The sequence below is a fragment of the Caloenas nicobarica genome, chromosome 8 (genome assembly GCF_036013445.1).
Source record: "Caloenas nicobarica isolate bCalNic1 chromosome 8, bCalNic1.hap1, whole genome shotgun sequence".
Taxonomy (NCBI): domain Eukaryota; kingdom Metazoa; phylum Chordata; class Aves; order Columbiformes; family Columbidae; genus Caloenas; species Caloenas nicobarica.
In genome coordinates, this window is record NC_088252.1 from 24,023,386 (window position 1) to 24,042,187 (window position 18,802).

Consider the following 18,802-nt stretch of genomic DNA (forward strand, 5'->3'; position numbering starts at 1 on the left):
GCTAATGACAACCTTCACTTATAGACCTTTGCTGCATCACAGTCCAGTTTCCTCATCTTATCCTTTTGTCCACACTTGATTGGTTGTATTTTCTTCTTTATTTCTCATGTACAGAGTTCTGGTTTTATACGTGAACAGCAAACACTAGAGACACAAATAAGTACAAGAAGAAAAAATATAGCCCAACTTCTGAGAAGAAAAATGAGACTCTTCCCTCATCATCCCAAAATACTTCTAACCACTCCCTGACTCTGTCGATTCAGGAAGGCAGATATGATGGATTAAAAACCAAATTCTGACTGTTGGCCACTAAGGCATCCCATTACTTTTTCTTCAAGGATTCCAAATACCTCATTGTTATACACTTAGATGTTATTGTTCTGTTCTTAAGTGGTTTCAGGTTTTTGCATAAGTTTTGGAATAAAGCTGGAGGCATCGTGACCCAGACTAAGTAGTTGCATGAGTTTGCAGCGTCTGTGCTGGATTTGTGTTGGAAGGTCCCTTCACGTTTTACTCAAAACTAATTAGAGACACTGGAGTGTGGTCTTTCCAGCTACTCCATTTCACAAAACTCCTTCTGCTGTAAGGGGCAGTCCCCTGTATAATTGCAGAGAGAAGAGACTAGCAGAGGGGCAGCTCTTTTGCTCATCCTTACCATTAGGTCTCTCTGTAGGCAAGATAAGTGAGAGGTTTAAAAAAAAGTCAACATCTAAAGAGTTTTGGCAGGTGTTAAATGTGGTGGTTTGTTGGGGTTTTCTTCCCCACTTCACCTTGAGTGTTCAGGATTTGAGCCTATCTCACTGACATCACAGATGTCAGGACCAGACCCTTAAATAAATTACTTTTGGCAGATCAGTATCTCTAAATCCATGAGCAAAAAATAAAATCATTAGCAAAGAAATTGCTTTTTTGTTGTGCTGACATGCAGCCTTAAATTTCTACCAGTTTTACTTAGGGGACGAGCGGATGTGCATTACATAGTTTGGAAAGAAGAGGTGCTGGAGTTCACAGTCAGCTATACTGGCACAACTCTGGACAATCCAGGTTTGGGAGCAGGTTCTGAGAGCATAAAATGCTAAAGCAACATCATTCTTTGAGGTGCCCCTGAAGGTGTTTAAAAGGTGTGTAGATGAGATTCTTAAGGACATGGTTTAGAGGTGGATTTGGCAGTGTTAGCTTAATGGTTGGAGTTGATGATCTTAAAGGTCTTTTCCAACCAAAATGATTCTATGTGTACTTGAGCTTTACAGTGTATTTTGTTAAATCAGCTACACTACACTGTGCTTTTAAGTTATACTGGGAAGGAGGACTGTACCAGTGTTGTAACCAAAATGGAGTATTGCCCAAGGAAATGAAAGGGTATGCCTTGGATTATATCCTTGGTAGCATTATTTGTCTGCAAACTTGATTTTGTTCCCAGTGCATTGTACTCTGTGCTCAATTTTTAATGTCAGGAAAGTAGTATTATGTAATAGAAAGCCTTGAGGTCTCAGGCTTCGAAATTACAATAAAGGTAGCATGTATCACTTACTAATCTGTGCAGTTATTGTACAAACATCAGCTTCCTGGTTTGCCCTCCTCTGTGGCTGTGTCCTTTCACACTGGAATAAATTGATGTAGGGAGGACAAATCCCAGAACAAGTTTTTCTTACCAAACTGGCTTTAAGACCTGAGGCACTGATGTCTCTTAACCAAAAGACTTTCCCGGTGTAATCATACCCATGAAATCTTACTTAGCAAGGGCTTCTGGTGTTGGCTGGTGCTTTGTGCTCTCTGGTGAGCTGGCTTGGATCTCACTCTTCCACAGAGCAGCTTCGTGTCTCTTGCCAGCTCTGTGACCTCCTGGGTCAGCTCCCGAGCCTGATGTACAATCCATGGACAGGATACATCTGCTGCGTGTAGTCGAGAGAGGCCACACTACTGTGTCACAGTTGGGAGATGTTTCCAAGGCTTCTCTAAAGCCCTCTTTTACCATAAAGCTTTTTTCCTAGCTGCAGTTGAATGTTATCGCCATCTTCCATCATGTCATTTGATATGTGTGGTTCTGAATTGGGAGATAAGAAACCTGAGAGAATTGTCAGAGCAAAAGGTCTGGATGTAAGAATAGGAGGTCAGAGCACCAGGGCTGACAAGTTGAGGAAACATTCATTTGAAGATTTAATTGGATTCCTGACTTTCTGGTGTTGGTTTGGATAGGGAGCTGATGTGGGTAATGGTGAGTAAGTAAAAAAAAAAAAATTAAATACAGTGTTCTGTTATAATCCCCTATATCTTTTAGATGAGAGATAAGTTTTAGTTTGTTGGGTTTTTTTCCTTTTTTTCTTTCTAATAGTGATTTTTCAGGTGGGTAAGAAGGGTGTGTTGTAGTTTTTTGATGCCTGCAATTTTCTGTTTAATACACATCATGAAGCCAAGCGGATTCTGGCTCTTTATCACTAAAGTGTTGTGTATTCATTCCACATCGAAAGCACCTCTTAAGCACAGGCTCAAGTCTTCAACTCATGAATAAATTTTCTGATTCAAGTAAGATGTAGACCTTCCTGGAATTTCTTGGATTAGGGATAATGTAATAAGATTCTTTCAAGTTCAGATTAAAGGGAAGATGGGAACTGCTTCTTCAGGTGCACAGTCTGTCAGTAGTCAAGATGTATGTTAACTACTGGAGAATCTTTCTGTGACTAGAAGGCTGTATAATTGTTTGCATATATTGCTCCTGTGTCATGGAATAGAATAAATGCCCATTATGTTTTTACAGCTATTGAGTCTGCTTATATTTACCTGTAGCTACAATTAGTTGAATTAATGTCCCTTGCAAGTTTTAGGTCTCTGTTGGCACAACTCCTGAAGGTGTGGAAAAACTACTGGTTTAGTTCTGTCACTGGACAAAAGCACCAGCTCTTCTGTGAAATTAAGCTGTAATTTACAAACTGTAAACAATGAGAAATTTTTTAAACTTGCTGGTCTGTGTTTTTTCCCCTCAAATATGCTTTTTACTGCAAACGTGAACATACCACCAAGCTGTAATAGTTGGTGGCAGGTATTCTGCTTCTTGTGAAAGAGTTTTCTGTACCAGGAGACCACATGAAACCTGGGAGACAGGGTACAGAAGTTGTTTTTATTTTCTTTATTACTCTGAACCATTCAGAGTAGATTCACCAAGTATTATGTGGATGTACGCTCTTTCTTTTAAAAATGATACGCACATTACAGCAAACAGCATCTACCCTAAGCAAGCATTTTCTTAGGATGACATGTATCAGTTTTCTCCATCCCTGTCCATGGCATGATTCTTCTGTGTTGCCACTTAGTTATGGTAAAGAAGAAATAAACTTACTTCTTTAGTTAAGCAAAGGGAAGTTCTTTTTTTCTGCTGATGTGGTATATGATGCCTTTTGCACAAGTTGCTGCAGGTGGTAAAACTGCCTGCGGCAACTTGGGTGAGTTGTTTTGTTTGGATGAATTCCTCATCTCTAAAGGTAAAGTGTTGCCATCAGTAGGGGTTTTCACAACCTTCTCCTGTTAATGTCCTCAAAGCATAGAACAGCCCAGGTTGAAAGGGACCTTGAAATGTCTTCTGGTCCAACCTTCCAGGGTTTCCTTTAATGTCAAAATTTTCCTTTAGTGTCATCTTTGTCTTGATGCCTGTGTACCTTTTCACTGGCTTAGATCATGTGTGTGTTGAAATGTCCTCTCATCGTGGTATAGGTGATTTCCTGGTTTCTTTTGCTCATTTGTTCATCTCTATCGATGTTGTACTTTGTCATAAATTTAATTTTAAAATGTCTTTGCAAGGAACTGTCATATGCATGTATAGCACTTTGAAAGCTAAAATACTCATTCATATCAGGGAATTTTGAGTGTGACGGTAATAAAGAGAATAATGTCAGATTTTTAAAATTGGTTAAAGAATAGGAGGAACTTTCTGTTCTGCTCACAGTGAGGAGTGGCCAGTTTCTTAGACCTTCTATATAAGGCTGTATATGTCTGTTAAAGAGGAATCTGCTGTATACAGTGTCTATGTGCTTATTCATCTGCACAAATATGTCCTCTAAAGTAAGTATTGGCAGGTTTGCACAAAAAGACCAGAAGCAGAGTAATTAATGTTGGTCTTATTTTATTGTGTTGAACTGTGTACTTTTATATTGAATTAAGACTGTTCTTTTTAGATGTAAAGCTGTTCTAAGTTAGATGTTTTAGTCTACTTGAAGGGAACATGGCATATTTTGTACTAAACCACTCAAACCATGAATTATCGCCATTTTTTTTAAATTTTAGTAACTAAATCTTAGGTTTCCTTCCAGAGACTTTTTCTTAATTTATCCTTGGAGCCTTTTGGGATGAGGAATTGATAACATTGCTGAAACACCTTAATTATTCCCTCAGCTTTCATTATGTGCTGGTGAGAAACTCCAGCCAAAGCAAGTGTGGAGAACACTTGCAGCTGCTTTCTCAGGAGCTGAGCAGTTCTGGTCAGCACCATGGGCATTGGTGTCTCTCTCTGAGCTGCTTCAGTGTAGTGAACAATAGAGGTCATATATTCACATAAATGTGTCAGTGCTTGGTACATAGCAATTCTAACTGACAGTTATCATGGAATAATGTACGGACTGGGTATGCTTGCCAGGTGTTGAAAGGAGAACTTGTAATGTAAATTTATAAAGAGAAACATGCTGATTTCAGTTCTAAACATACGGTTACATACATTGGGAGAAGAAGGTGCTTGTACTTTTCAAAGCAACTAGATTGTTAATTTATAGCTAATTTTGATTTATTGGTTTGGGGTTTTTTTAGAACTGTGAATTTCTCTGTGATTTATTTCTGTTAACTTTTTTTTTAATCTTCTTTATTTTAACGTGTGCCTGTTTGCCCATAAAGGGATATTACTCTATGAGCCCTTGTGATGACGAATATGTAAGTGTCTATATCTTTATATCCTTTCACATTGCCTGCTGCAGTCTGTCACCATCTATATTTCTCTTCATTTCATACAGTGTAACAATTTTCCGTGCATTTTAACTTGACATGAACTATATTGTTTATCAAGAGCCGAAAAATGTGCAAGGCTTGGGATTTCTGCATGGAGAACAGAATAGAAGTTCTAAGTAACCTAATTGCTTCATAATACACGTAACACAGCATGTCAGCAAAGGAGTAGCTTTGTCCACAACTTTTACATGAAACACAGCTTCTTTATAATGTGCAGAAAGTACTTATTTCTTCCACATGAACATCAGTGTATATAGTATATAATGTCTCTGAATGTGCCCACACGAGCTGATCCCACAACACCTTCGATAACTATTATTCCTTTAGATAATACAGCAAATCGAGTTGTGCTTTTCAGAGGTGCGTCTTATTTTCCACGTTTATATTTTTAATTTGTAAAGTGAAACTGCCTCTCCATAGCAAAGATTATCAAATTGTTTCATGCAATTAAAATGGATCCTCTCTCACTGAAAACTGAAAAAGCAAGACAGTGTTCTGTGTACTGCCTGGGACTTCTGTAAGCCAGATGGAAGTTTGTGTTCTGGCAGTGTTACAAGTACACCATAAGTATCTAATTTTGCCCATAGTCAGTTCATTCTTTGCAAAGAGAGGAAATGAGTCCACTTCTAAGTAACTTGGTATGTAGTCGATTCATAAGAGTGATTGACACCGATTCTGAAAAATGTCAATCAGTATTCTGCTTTAAAATCATCCATATTTATGTTTTTTCCGCTTTCTTTAGGTAAAATGAAATTTCATTTTTCAGGAAAAATTGTACTTTTTTTTTTTTTTTTTCCAAATGTGTTCCTCACCGGGAATTACAGTAAGCCCTGTGGGCGCTCAGCTTCCCACTTAAAACAATATTTTGTTTTGACCAATAGTTATAGAATTAAATGGACTATTCCTTATGTGCTTTCTTTTGTCTTGATGCAGAGAATACTGCCCACATTCACCTGTATTAAAAGATCACCTGTTCCTGTTGACAGTGTGAATGAACATAATGGCCACCTTTTGCTTGATATTCAGCATTCTGTTCCCTGGCACAATGGTCTGGTTTGAGGTTGAGAAAAGTTGATTACAGATAAGAAATTATGAATGAAATTCTTTGCTCAGCAAAAGCGTTATCCTTATCCAGGTAGCCTTAGTTATGTGTAACTTCATATGATGTAGAATATAAGAACTTGCAGAGGTTTTATAAACTTTTTTAAAGCTATCTGACTCTAATTCAGAGGTGTTTCTTGAATAGATAGATAGTTTTCCTCTAGCTTCCCCTCACTGTTTATATATAGTACTTTATTATTTTTCTGACATTTTTGTCTTGTCATTACATTATCACATAGTATTACAGTGTGACTTCTAGGTACACTTCAGATGTGTTAGACAGCCTTTTTCATATGTCAACTGGGAATTTTTCTAACAGGATATCTCTAGTATAAGTAAGGAAAAAAAATTAAAAACATTTGCGGGTCTCTTATGAAATAAATTTGCATAGCCCCAGTAGACCTGCCAGGTTACACAAGCTCTGTCTAACCCATCCAGGGCTGCGTGTAGCGGTCTTGTTGTCATTAGCATATGACAAATGAGCTCAACATAAATGTATGAGTTCTAATGGTATATATAAATTTGCTCAAACTTTGGTTTTACTGTTCACATATTCATCATGTATCTTAGATTATTAATTCTGAATCTGCATTGAATTTACACTGACTTCTTAAAGCACATTTTCAGAGTGGTAACTGAGGACAGAATCTGGCTTTCAGCTTTAGCCTTCAGCATATTATGAGTATATACATTAAATAGCAAAGTGGAGCTGGTTTGCATGCAGAGCTACAGTATTTGATAAAATCAATTGTGGTTTTGGCTTGCACATGAAATGCATCTGTTTTCTTTTATAAATATTAATTTTATTTTTTTTGCCCCTTTGAACTTCTTTGTTTTATTCCATGCCGTTCATATTCATACTTCGCTTGGTTCAGAAATGAAGGGCTGCCATCTGTGGCTAATCTGCATCATGACAGAATTACTTGACTTAATACAGCACCTGGTTTGGCTTTGGCAAGAACCAGCACAAACAAAAGTCATACGCCATGATCCCACCAGAATGAGCTATGCTTGGGCTGTTGTTTTCTTGTGTTTGTTTCTTTTCCTTTCCTTAAGAGACCTCGTTTCTGCATGTGTTTCATTTATGACAAATGATTCTGTCGCAAGATAGGTATTGCATGAAAAGTACTTTTTTTGAGATTAAGTCCACAAATGCCACTAATCGTGGATTACAGATGAGTCATAAACACCCCATGTTCTTCCCACTGTTTTATTCACTGGCAATTTAAAGAATACTGTTATTCAAAAGGCCGAATTAATATTTAACCTGTTCCAGGAAAGGTAAGATTGGGGAAAGGGGTTAGGAGAAGGTGTTGAGGAAATAAATGCTTTTTAATCTAGGAAAACTAAGAGGAACTGAGTACACGTGATTGCTTGGGGTATTGTCTAGCGGTTGACATGACGGTTGTGTAACGAGAAGTTACCTGTCGGCAGCGCCTTGAACCCTGTTTGCCTTTCATCCTGTGGCCTTGGATTCATCACTTGGAGATGAAGACCATAATGTTTCTACTAGCCTTATAAAACTATTAAGAATTTACTTACTATATAGAGTGCTTCGAGGGCTACGAATGCACAGTGCTAACGGTTTTAGTGAGTCCCAACTTCCCTGCATCCAGATACTCTCTCAAAAACACAGTACAGTTGGAGGTTTTGCACTATTGTCACAGAAATTACAAGATATCAGAGTTCAGCATGTAGATTTAAGAATGAACACTAGGAAAGAGAATGGAACTGTGAGGATTAAAAAAAAAAGCCAAACTCGGCTCCGTTCTGCCCACTTCCAGACTTCAATATTAACCTTTTCCTCAGTTAAATCCTAAAAATAATTTTTAAAAGCTTCATGGTTTTATGTGTATCTGCAACACAGAAGTCCATTTTTCAAAGCACGTGGCTGAAGTTTTGCAAAGAACTCAAAAAGAGTTTTGTTATTAATTTGGCAGAGGGGCAGGTCTTTGTTCCTGAGAATCTCTTGCTTGTGCTTTCCATGGCAGTAGGGTCTTGAGAGGGGTGAAGGCTGGTTCAGCTGGCGGTCCCACCAGAAGGATTGCTGGGGAAAGCTCGGCTTTGGGTCTGCTGTGTGCAGAGATGATGGTGAAGATGATGACCTTTTTGCACCGGCTAGAATATACGTCTTAAATGACTTAAGTGTGCTGATGTAAGTAAGCCCAAGAAGTGATTTGTAGGACCCAGCTGTATTTGAGGTGTGGTTTTCCTTTTGTTAAAGCTAATGCGTGATTTGACAACTAGAACTTAAAGGCAGCTTTGGGGGATTAGGTTATGTAAAGATATTTAACTCGGTAAATATCCTGAGATTGGGACATCTCAGATCCATCCCAAAGAGGAGAAATGGAAGCAAACAAACAAATACTACCTAGTAAAATGCAAAAGGAGGTGCTGGGGACAAAGTGTATTTGTTTTGGTGGGCTGCCTGCTAGGGAATTCGTAATGTGCATTTGCCCTCCCCTGTGTGTGGGAGGCAAGGCACCTTGCAGGGTGAAAAGCAGCCTTCTGCTTAAGGAATAAGATTTAAACCAAGTTCAATGTTAGGATGGGTTTGTATTTCACTCTTTTAATTAGAAATGTTTATGTAAAGGGAACCATGAAATTTTCAGCAGAGTATGGGTTGTATTCTCCAGGCTTAATTTCCACCCAAGTCCATAACCCAGGTATCTTATTGCCAAGAGTCTGTGGCAAGAAGTAGCCTGGGTGTTAAGTTGAATGAGCAGTGCTCAGTGGCACTGCATTTGTATCACTTGTTTGAAAACTAAACTGATTGAGAATCTCTTCACACCCATTTAACGATGGATGGAGAGCTATGCTGTCCCTTGGCCCGCTGCTTCACGGGGTGCCTCAGTCTGACCTGAGGTAGCGTGGACCCTGAAATCGTAGCCCTGCGAGCCACAGGAGAGCTGCTGGATTGCATAACTGCCAAAAAATGACCAGAAATGTAATTCTCCAGCAATATTTTACTGAAATTCTTGTTCCCATAATATTACTTAAAATAGAGGCCTAAATAAGTTCCAAATTGGGAAATACACGTACCAGAGTTGTTACTATACTGTATCTGCTGGTTTTAACTTATTTTGCAGAATTATTCTCTCGTAATCAAACACTGAATCTGTTGGTTTTCTGTTTGTGGTGGTTGTGCCATGAGCATTCGATTGTTTAATCACAAAATAATACTTTTTAGCTCCTGCAGATTGCCATTCATTGCCAGATCTCAAAACCCAGCTTATTCAAGAGATGGATGCCTGTATCTACTTCCCAGATGAGAAAAATGGAGGCCCAGAGATGTGAAATGACATGTTTAAATCCTCTCTGCAGTTGGTAGCTGAATCAGGACTAGAAGCTGGCTCCTGAGGCCCAAGCCAATGGCTTACTCAGTGTGCTCTGCTGGACCAGTACAGATTAGCTCATTTATGACTAATCATGATCATGTAAATGAAGATGAAGAAAGGAAATCTCAGCCTGTAACATGGTTGCGTTCTTTCTGCGTATCAGTGGTGCTGACCATAGTCAGATTCAGAAATGAAGGTGCAGTGAAGGACAAACTGGCCCTGAAAAACTTCTCACCATTTCTGTTTTGCTTCATTGAACCCAACACAATATGAACTGTGTCCTTATTGCTTTCCCAGAAATACCTGAAAGCGCTTCCTCCCTCCTGTGCACGTTCTAGACTGATAAACTTGGGTCTGATCAGAAAAGCGTGTGCTCGACAAGAAGGTTCTCCGTCTCGGTGGTCCTGTCCTCCGAGATCCAGTACAGGGTCTGCCTCACTGTGCGGTGCCTTTTTGTGCAGGCAGACTACAGAGCCAAACCCTACTAAATGCTTTGCTGCACTCCATCTACCAGCTTAAAAAAGTAATTTGGGAATTAATAGGACTTTGTCCTCCTTGATCTGATTGCTTTTTTAAAAAGTCCAAATGACGTGTCTGTAGTTTGAAATTTATAAAAGCTTACAAAAGCTTGCCAAAAAGTTTTATTTGTGTGGAAGGGTGATGCATATATCTTTACCAATTATATATCCTTCGGTTAGGCTTTGGTTGGAGCACATTTTTCTTTCTAAAATGGCGAAGGAGTGATGGGCAAAAAGGACTTTGCTGAGAAGCAGAGAGTTTCTACATCTACCCATAAATATGTCTATTAGTGACATGCTCTATTTCTTTGCTCACTACTCTTTGTGTTTTCATCTTCAAAGGCTCTGCCATTTCTGTAGCTTTAACATACCACAGTCACTTTCTTTCCAGTTTCCTTTAATGGAGAAGAGTGCTGAGGAAGCCAACAAAAATGATTTGTGATTTCATTGCACACTCAGGTACAAGATGATAGGTTTTGACTGGAAAAACAGTTTTGTTTAAACGAAAGTTAACTGTTGATATTTATCAAAAATGCTATGGAAAATGAATAAAAGTAAATGAGGGGAAAACAGTTTAGGTAGATAGGATACTTTGAAAGACTTTTCTATTGTGGAAAATAAACTATGATTTGAGAACTGCTGTCAAGACAGGTGAATTTCGAAGTGTGTGACCTATTAATTGTCTATTGTGTACAAGTCATTCATTGACTTAAATATAATATAAATGCTTTCCAATGTGCGTATAAGCTTATTTCACATCTAAGAGAACAGTTCCTTGTATTCCGAAGGATACCCATGCACTGGTGTGTTCAAGAGTATGTCAGCTGGGGTAATTCAATATTCTCTATGGTATTTCATGCTTTTTTGTCTCCCAAATCCCTGTTTTAAACCTGACAATAGACATCAATTATATAGCTCCCACTGAAAGAGGGTAGGTTAGAAGAGAAGACCAGTTTTAAAGGCATAAGTGGTAATGAGAGATTTTTTTAGAAAGTGAGCAGGGAAATCAACACAAAGAGATGACACTGAATATTCTGCGAATATGGCATGTAGTTGACATCAGAATGCATGATATGAAGCACTCATGCCAGAACTGCTGCTTTTTGGCTCACCTACAATTAGCTCTAGCAAAAAATATTTACTGAGGCAGACAGCTTTTATATGGAAACTTTATATGATGTTGATATATTTAAGTTTCAACTTATTCAGCGGTGGTGCTGTATGTGCTCTGTGCCAACTGCATCAGAGAGGAAATAATCCAGGCTTAAACCGGACTTGCCCTAGGCAGAACCACTGAGAAACGGCACGCTGTTCCGTATTTCTTTTATCTATACTAGAATACACAGTCTTATCTTTACATATTAATAGTTATATATAGAGGTACATATTAGTAGCAACAGGCATTCTGATAACATTAGTGTCAAAACAAAGAACTATAGCAAATTTGGATGCTGTAACGTGTGCTAGGTCTCCCATGAAATATAATTACAACTTTAAGATATGAAATTTTTTGAAGTCAGTAAATGTGTTTAGAAAGTTCTTAATCTTTCTCAGTGGGCTTTGGATGGTAGTTTCTACTCACTTTTTTCCTTCTATTTTTTTTTTTGTGCTTCAAGTGTAGGTAATTTTTAGAGTATGACAGGGAAGATAACATAGCCAGATCATAACGAAAGAGGTTTTTACCTATGAAACGCTTTAAGGGAGAAGAAAGATAAACACTGCTGTCGTCTCTTCCTTTAGCTGTGTTTCTATTTTGCAACATAGGTTTTATAGTAAAAGAACCGCAAAACCTCAGTGAGTGGATTCACTGTGGACATCGTTAGTAACACTGTTGGTGTGGAATTTGGACTAATCCGTTGTGGTTTCTTTTTTTCTCTCTTTTTCTGATCCAGGCTTCCACAATGTTAAGAGCATCTTTAGCCCCTGCGTGAGTATTTACTGCTGAGCTTCATGTATATCTGTAGAGAAGAGGAGGAAGGGTTTGGGAGCTGGAGTGCACTGCTCCTTGTCTGCAAATGGGAATCGCTTGTCCTCTGTGTGCTTCCTCCGATCTCAGTGAACCCAGCAGGCAAATATTGTGTGATCTGTATTCTTCTGTTGGGCAGGCTCAGTAACATCCTAATTTCAGCAGGATGTTGCTAATCCAGTAAATCTGCCACTCCACACCTGTGAGCTGGTTGCTGTGTTTTCTTTGCTGTTTCCGCACAGCACGGTCCTGTTATTGTAATTGGTTTGCTTCTCACAAATCCAGGAAAAGGGGAATCAATCACGTGGATTTTTGGATGCCTCAAGTTTAATTTTTTGTGACAAGTTAGTAATAATTTTTTGCTTATAAGATTACATAGAGGTGGTATATCTAAGGTGAAGATTTTATTAAATTTTTGAGGTAATGTTTTGATCCTCCTGTTGTTTACAATATAATTCAAGGGACAATTATATGTATAACAGAAAATCTGTTTTGAAAAGTAGTAGGATAGGAAGATAGGAGTAAAAAATGTTTAGTGGAACATATTTAAATATTAAAAGTAAAGCACTGACTGGAAGCAATTTTTTTAAAGTGAAACTTCTATTGCAATGTTAAAACTCAATATAGCAAGACAGTACTGGTGCATGGAAAGTGGTCTTGTATGAAGTCTTACATTAAGCCAGCATAGCCCAGCCTGTAAAAATCCAACCTTCCGCCTTTGCCTTGGAGAAGACATTTCTGTGTGCACAGGGGCTTAGTGGTGAAGTTGGAGCTGCAGCTTATTACCGTGTCTTTTTGTAACCAAGTGCTAAGGGCCACAAGCTTGTGATCCACACAGAGCAAAAAAGGATGTTGCTGTACTGTTCTGTGTCACTAAAAAGCTCAGAGCATCAATTGAAAAAGTCTGTTCTCACATGGTAATGGTAATAAAAGTAACAAAGGTGTAAAAAAGTGGAAGCTTTTTCCTGAAGCAGCCTTCCTGTTTTGGCTCTTCTCACCTCAGTAACATCAGCTGTGCTGAATAAGGAGAGTTTTGATTAATGTCTTTCCCATTTGCATTGTAGGAAGATGCAGGATGTGCCATTGTTGCCCTCATTGGATTACGAGAAGCTGAAGAAAGATTTGATTACAGGGAACGATCGTCTCAAGGCCTTCTTGCTGCAGGCTCTGCGCTGGGTAAGGGAGAGGCCTCTGCAGAAATAAAGAAATAGGTCCCTTCTGGAGGGATCCAGTACTAAAATCCATCTTAAGAGCAGGATGATGGTTCTAGTCATCAGTTCAGCATTACAGGCAACTTCTCTCTTTGTCGGTGAAGCTTGCTAAGGCTCTTGAGATGATGAAGAAAGCCTAGTCAAGTAGGCATCTATTTCTAGCGGTTTTCTTCTTATCTGAGGAAAGCCAGATAGGAATTGCTGAGATCCTCAGTGAAAGTAATTTCTGATGTTTTTTCAAATAAATTGTTGTTGTTGATTTAGGCAGTTCATTTTTCCATATATTGCCCCATTTTAAATTTATGTAAGTATTGCTGTATCCAAGAAGTGCCTGACTCTAATCACCAATTTTCCCGTATAATCAAGGTATTCTACAAGAGCCTATGATTTGGTTGACTCAGATCATATAATGATATTTCAGAAAAATTAAAGGTGACAACAGGAAGTTACCTTTTTGTGCTGAAAAGGAAGCTGATGGGTCCGAAGAGACAGACGTGAAAGATAATAATAGTGGAATTCTGATCAAGCTTCAGTGTCTATTTTCACATAAGAAAACATCCGTTGGGTCTGACCACTGGTTCTTCTAGCCCAGTACTCTGTCTTAGATGTTTTAGAAAGGACCACATCTGTAGCTATTAAAGGGGCTTTTTAACTTTATGGGAAGTAATGCTGCATCCTTCCTGTATGGACAGTGATGGCAGCTCCTGAGTAGCAGTTTTGTAATGGATCACTGAGCTGAGGTCAGGTCAGTCCACCTCTTTCCCTTAGATCACTGAGGCTGAATTCCTTCTCCCCGTGAGAAGAGGTTTCTCAGCTATGGGGTATCAGCACCTTTAAAATCTTGAGTGGTCATCAATTCACGTTACCTTTTTTTTTTTTTGACTGATTGTTATTTATTTTAGCGCTTGACAACATCACATCCTGGAGAGCAGAGAGACACTGTCCTGCAAGCCTACATCAGTAACGACCTCCTAGACTGCCACAGCAACTGTCAGGTCAGCTGGAAAGGGTTTTCCTCCAACTTGCATCTGATATTGCTCATTTGTTTCTGTAAAGTGCTGACCAGAAAAATTTATCACTCTGGAAGGGGGGGCGGGGGAAAGTAGTAGTGCCAAAATCATGGGATATGTTTAGCTTCTGCATCCCAGTCTTTAAATGTGATGGGCAGAGCTTTGCATTGCAAGAGCTCTCAGTGTAGATACAATTCTTATAGACAGGTGGAAGTTTGTCACCGTGCTTGATGCCAGTGAGTTGAGCAGAAGCCTCCTGAGCCCCTTACTTAGGAATAAGCTCTTGCGTATCAGATGCTGTGTCTCTTTTTTGAATGATTGTGTATTGTTAGATAATACTTTCAATCCATTCCACTAATCTAGGATAAGAACTAAATTAGGACTTCAGTCTCAATAGCCCTATCAAATATCTGATTATGTGCTTGTAATAACATGTTCAATAGTATTTAAATGAATTCGGAACAAATTATTACCTTTATTTAGAAAGGGGAATTGCGGGTGTGTTGATTTTGAAAGATTGCTTCAGTCACTTGTAATCCACTACTTTTACTAACAAAAGTGCAACTTTTTTCATTTGTAGTAGTGAATTTTGTGCATAGTTGATTTCCCCAGTTGTTTGAAGCAATGGGCCTACTTGTTACATTGTGGGTCCCATTGTCATTGCAACAGTAACTTGTACCACTTAAAAAGTTAAAGGATTATTAAATCAATGATCTGTTTTTCTCCCTGTAAATTTCTGTAAGAGGGAAGTTATGTATAAGTAATGCCTGAAGTAAAACAGATTAAAAATCATTTGCAATGTGATGTTCTTGGTAAGTTACTGAGCTGCTTTCCCCCACTCTTAGCTGTCAAACAAAAACATTCCTATTCAGGTATCATTACTACATTTAAATTCATCACAAAATTAGATATATATTTTTGTCACTGACTAAATATTAATTTTAGATATCAGCTTTAACTGATAACTGTGTTGGTTCATTATAATTCTCACCCTGCACCGTGGAGCTTAATAGTGTTTTAGCACGCTGAGCTGAGAAACTGTTATTTGCTTATTTGTTCATTTTCCATCTCTCCCTCAGCCCCTGCCAATAAAAGAAAAATATATTAAGATTAGAAAATATATTAAGATATTAAGATATTGATATGCATTCAAAGTTTGTTTAGTGTGAAAATTTACTGAGGCTTTTCAAACATTATAGAAGACTAACTTTTTTTTTTCCTCCTTTGGTGAGTCTTTATTAATGTTTGTTTTTTCAGAGAAGTGTTCTCAAATTATTGCATTCGAAGAGTGAGGTAGTCAGACAGTATATGGCAAGGCTTATCAATGCTTTAGCTTCACTGGCAGAAGGTAAGAGATTCACTGCAAAGAAAAAGAGCATGTACATGTAATGCAGGGTTATAGATACTTCACAAATACATGTCACTGCATGTGGAGATTTAGAACCTTATTGGCATGCTTTTTCTAGGGATTCACTGTCTTCTGTTGCATGCATTTGAAACAGTTTTTCAGTATCTCGAAAGTTTTCATTTTGACACTGTATATTCAGCATTTCTGACTCCTTTTGATGATTTGTGGTCTATGTGGGAACTTACCCAGGTGCTGCCTTTAATGTAGTCTTCAGTCTCTTCATGAGGGTAAAAAAAATAATAATAATTTTAAAATCGTTGTTAATTAAAGGTCCTATAGGCAGAACTGCTACCAGGCTGTGTAACAGTAGTTAGCGCAGCTGCTCTTTTATCTTCCTGGTACTCACCTGAATAAATCTTTGTGTATCACTGCTATCTGATCTATATATGTATGTATGTATGTATGTATATGAAGCTTTGTATCTCTCACCCTTGGTCTGGTGCCACTTAAGGAGCTAACTATTGCTAGGAACTGCAGTCCTATTTAAAGTCAATAGCAGTAGGGCACCTCACTTTCCCAAGCTCTTTGGACACCTCCATTCTTTTCCTAGAGTGTACAGAACTGTGACAGGTCAGAAAGCATGTCCTGAAAGAGGAATAGTGGATTCTTTGCAGTACTAGTTTGGCCTCTAATGCCCCAAGTGGCTGCATTGAATGCAATTGGTCTGCTAGATGACTTATTTGTACAGGTTTGTTTGGGTCTTGGCACCACATTGTGGCTTGTCAAGAAGAAACTGAGGTCAATCCTGCTTACTTTTCCAAGGAGAGGGAGCTCTTCTGTCATGAGCTGATATCTCAGCATCTGTTCTTTCACTGCTTTTGCACCAGGTCGTGTCTACCTTTCTCAGAACCCCATGTTGCTGCGAATGCTGGAGGAGAGACTGAAAGCTGAAGACAAAGATTCCCTTACATGGGAGAATGTTCTGGGGGCTCTGCAGAAATTCAGCCTCAGGTGATGAAAGCACAGCACGCAGTGGTGACAGCAGGAGAGGAAATGCAGGCTATTTGGGCTCTGTTCAGGGAGAAAGAAGAGCACTTGGTTTTCCCATAACAATCATCAGAACCTCTGCTGACTGATGAAAGCAGTGTCATTTATTATGGAGGAGAACTCAGTTTTGCTGACTGAATTAACCTGACTTCCTACCAGCTGTCAAGACTCAAGTAAATGTACATCTCCTGCCACAGCCTTCTGTATTTTATGTGTATTCCTTAACTGAACAAAGTTAAAATCTTGATGGAGAAAGTTCCAAAGATACCACATAGAAAAAAGAGTTGCATTACATTCCAAAGCATAAGGTTTTCATTATCCTTTCTGCAAACATTTTTCAGGGATTTCATTGTCATCCTCTTGATCCTCTTTCCTGGAGCTGTCTATAGATGGGCTGTCTTCTTTCTTATTTTTGCTCTAGCAGTCTGTCTCAAATGCCCACCACAGAAGAAATATGCTAAAGCGGTAAAGGGCTTGATGTTGCTGTCATTTATCAAATAAATACAATCTAGGTACTCCGTTTTCACCATACTAGGGAGGAATGTTCAGCCCTGAATAGTTAACTAAATGTGAGGAAGTCTATGGATGTGTCGAGCTTTTGTTATTTTCATTCATGCTTCGTCTGAATTAAGACTGCAAGCGTTGGTTTGGGATTTTTTTTTTAATTATTTGTTTCTTTGGCTGTGTTGAAGAATGAAGGCTGCTTTTGGATTTGCTTCATTTAGAACTTGTCTAGGTGAAGCACATGTAAATGTGCTTTGGGTAGAATTCTGCACTGCTTCCTGACATGATGCCTTATACTGCTGGAAATCCTAAACCAATCTTAGAGAAAATGATGTTTTGATTAAAGCAGTTGTTCATAGTACAAGTCATTTTGAATTTTGTGGCCTAGACATTAAGCTACTTAAAATTTGAAAGTTTTTTGCTTCCTAAAAAATAACAGTTAATCTTATAGAAGGTTAATTCCAGATACTTGACATGACGGACTCTTTTTTTTTTTTTGAACGTGTGGTCGGATGCTCCCTTGTTTTGCTCAGTCCATGCCATAGACCTGCTGCAAGATCCAGGACCGAGGAAGCATATGAACTTTCAAGAGTAATCCAGATCCCAAGTACCAAGACCAGGAAAATACCTGCTTTGATTTTTGTAGCTTAGACTTACTGCCAATTGGAAATGTTTTTTAAAATGGTGTTCTTCAGTAAGACCTTTCTACCAGTATATACTTCTTTTTTTCTATTGTAAAGTGAGGAATTTCTGCAGTAGGAGAGCACAGTTGACCACCTGGCACTTTATTCAATATACTCTTCAAGGGCACCTACAGGTTGAGTTAAAAGAATACATGCTTTAAGAATCTCTAGAGGAAGGAGCAAGTAGATTTAAGCAAAAAATCTAATTTGTCAAATCAAGAGTACAAAAGTGCTATAGTGCTATGGGCACCTATGGCAGAAGTAGTAATTAATTTGTTTTATGGGTCTGTTGTGTGTAGCTGGCTTTTTTTACCAATTTTAAGACAATTGAAAATGCAATTTTAGGTGGTTAGAAGCCTTAGAAAACAATGAAGAAACCTACCTCAGTAGCTTGCAGGTTTAAAAAAAACCCAAAACAAACCACAAAAAAACCCAATTCACCCAACAACCTTTTAGTGCTCTAACCCTGTGGGAATCCACATCTTCAATTTCTTCAGGCTTTGTTAATTCCTTAGTTTAGTTGATTCTGCCAAAATGGATAGTTTGGGGGGGTTTCGTTGGCAGGCTAATGAATGATGAAGTAGGGTTTTAATGTGCTTATATTTGCTATAAATGTATTTGAAAGCTTTTTGTCTTGTGGTCTGATTTTTGTGGGCTTTTTGTTTTTTGATCCTAGGCGTGCACTGCAGTCGGCCATGATCAACGATGGGCTCATTTTCTGGCTGGTTGATGTTCTCAGGGATTCGGATTGCCTGTCTGATTACACGCTGGAGTATTCTGTTGCCTTGCTCATGAATCTTTGTCTGCGGAGTGCAGGTGTCTCACATTTTGAATTACAACTTTATTCCAAGGAATGGATAGGGAAGGTTGTGAATCTTTTTTTTCTGATATACATGGATTCTTTCAAGTGACTATAATTAGTAGCCGGGACTCGCATGACCAGAGATATCTGAATGTTATAACCGATGTTTTTGAGCAGATCTCTTTCCCAATAATCCCAAACAATGGAGGTTAGCTTCACCAAAATCTAAAGAATTAAGAAGGCAGTTAATCAATGGAACCCTCTAAGATTTGATTCTTTTTTTGTATC

General features: G+C 38.5%; 1 protein-coding gene across 3 annotated transcripts in view; it reads left to right on the top strand.

The window, feature by feature from the left end:
* Nucleotides 1–18,802, top strand: part of ARMC9 (armadillo repeat containing 9) — a 64,661-nt gene that overhangs the window by 17,036 nt on the left and 28,823 nt on the right. For all 3 annotated transcript variants that reach the window (XM_065639798.1, XM_065639797.1, XM_065639799.1), the window contains exons 10-16: nucleotides 4,876–4,911; nucleotides 11,836–11,870; nucleotides 12,974–13,085; nucleotides 14,023–14,115; nucleotides 15,388–15,478; nucleotides 16,366–16,489; nucleotides 18,389–18,528. In XM_065639798.1, the coding sequence (XP_065495870.1) occupies nucleotides 4,876–4,911; nucleotides 11,836–11,870; nucleotides 12,974–13,085; nucleotides 14,023–14,115; nucleotides 15,388–15,478; nucleotides 16,366–16,489; nucleotides 18,389–18,528 (631 nt within the window). The remainder of the gene's footprint in view (nucleotides 1–4,875; nucleotides 4,912–11,835; nucleotides 11,871–12,973; nucleotides 13,086–14,022; nucleotides 14,116–15,387; nucleotides 15,479–16,365; nucleotides 16,490–18,388; nucleotides 18,529–18,802) is intronic.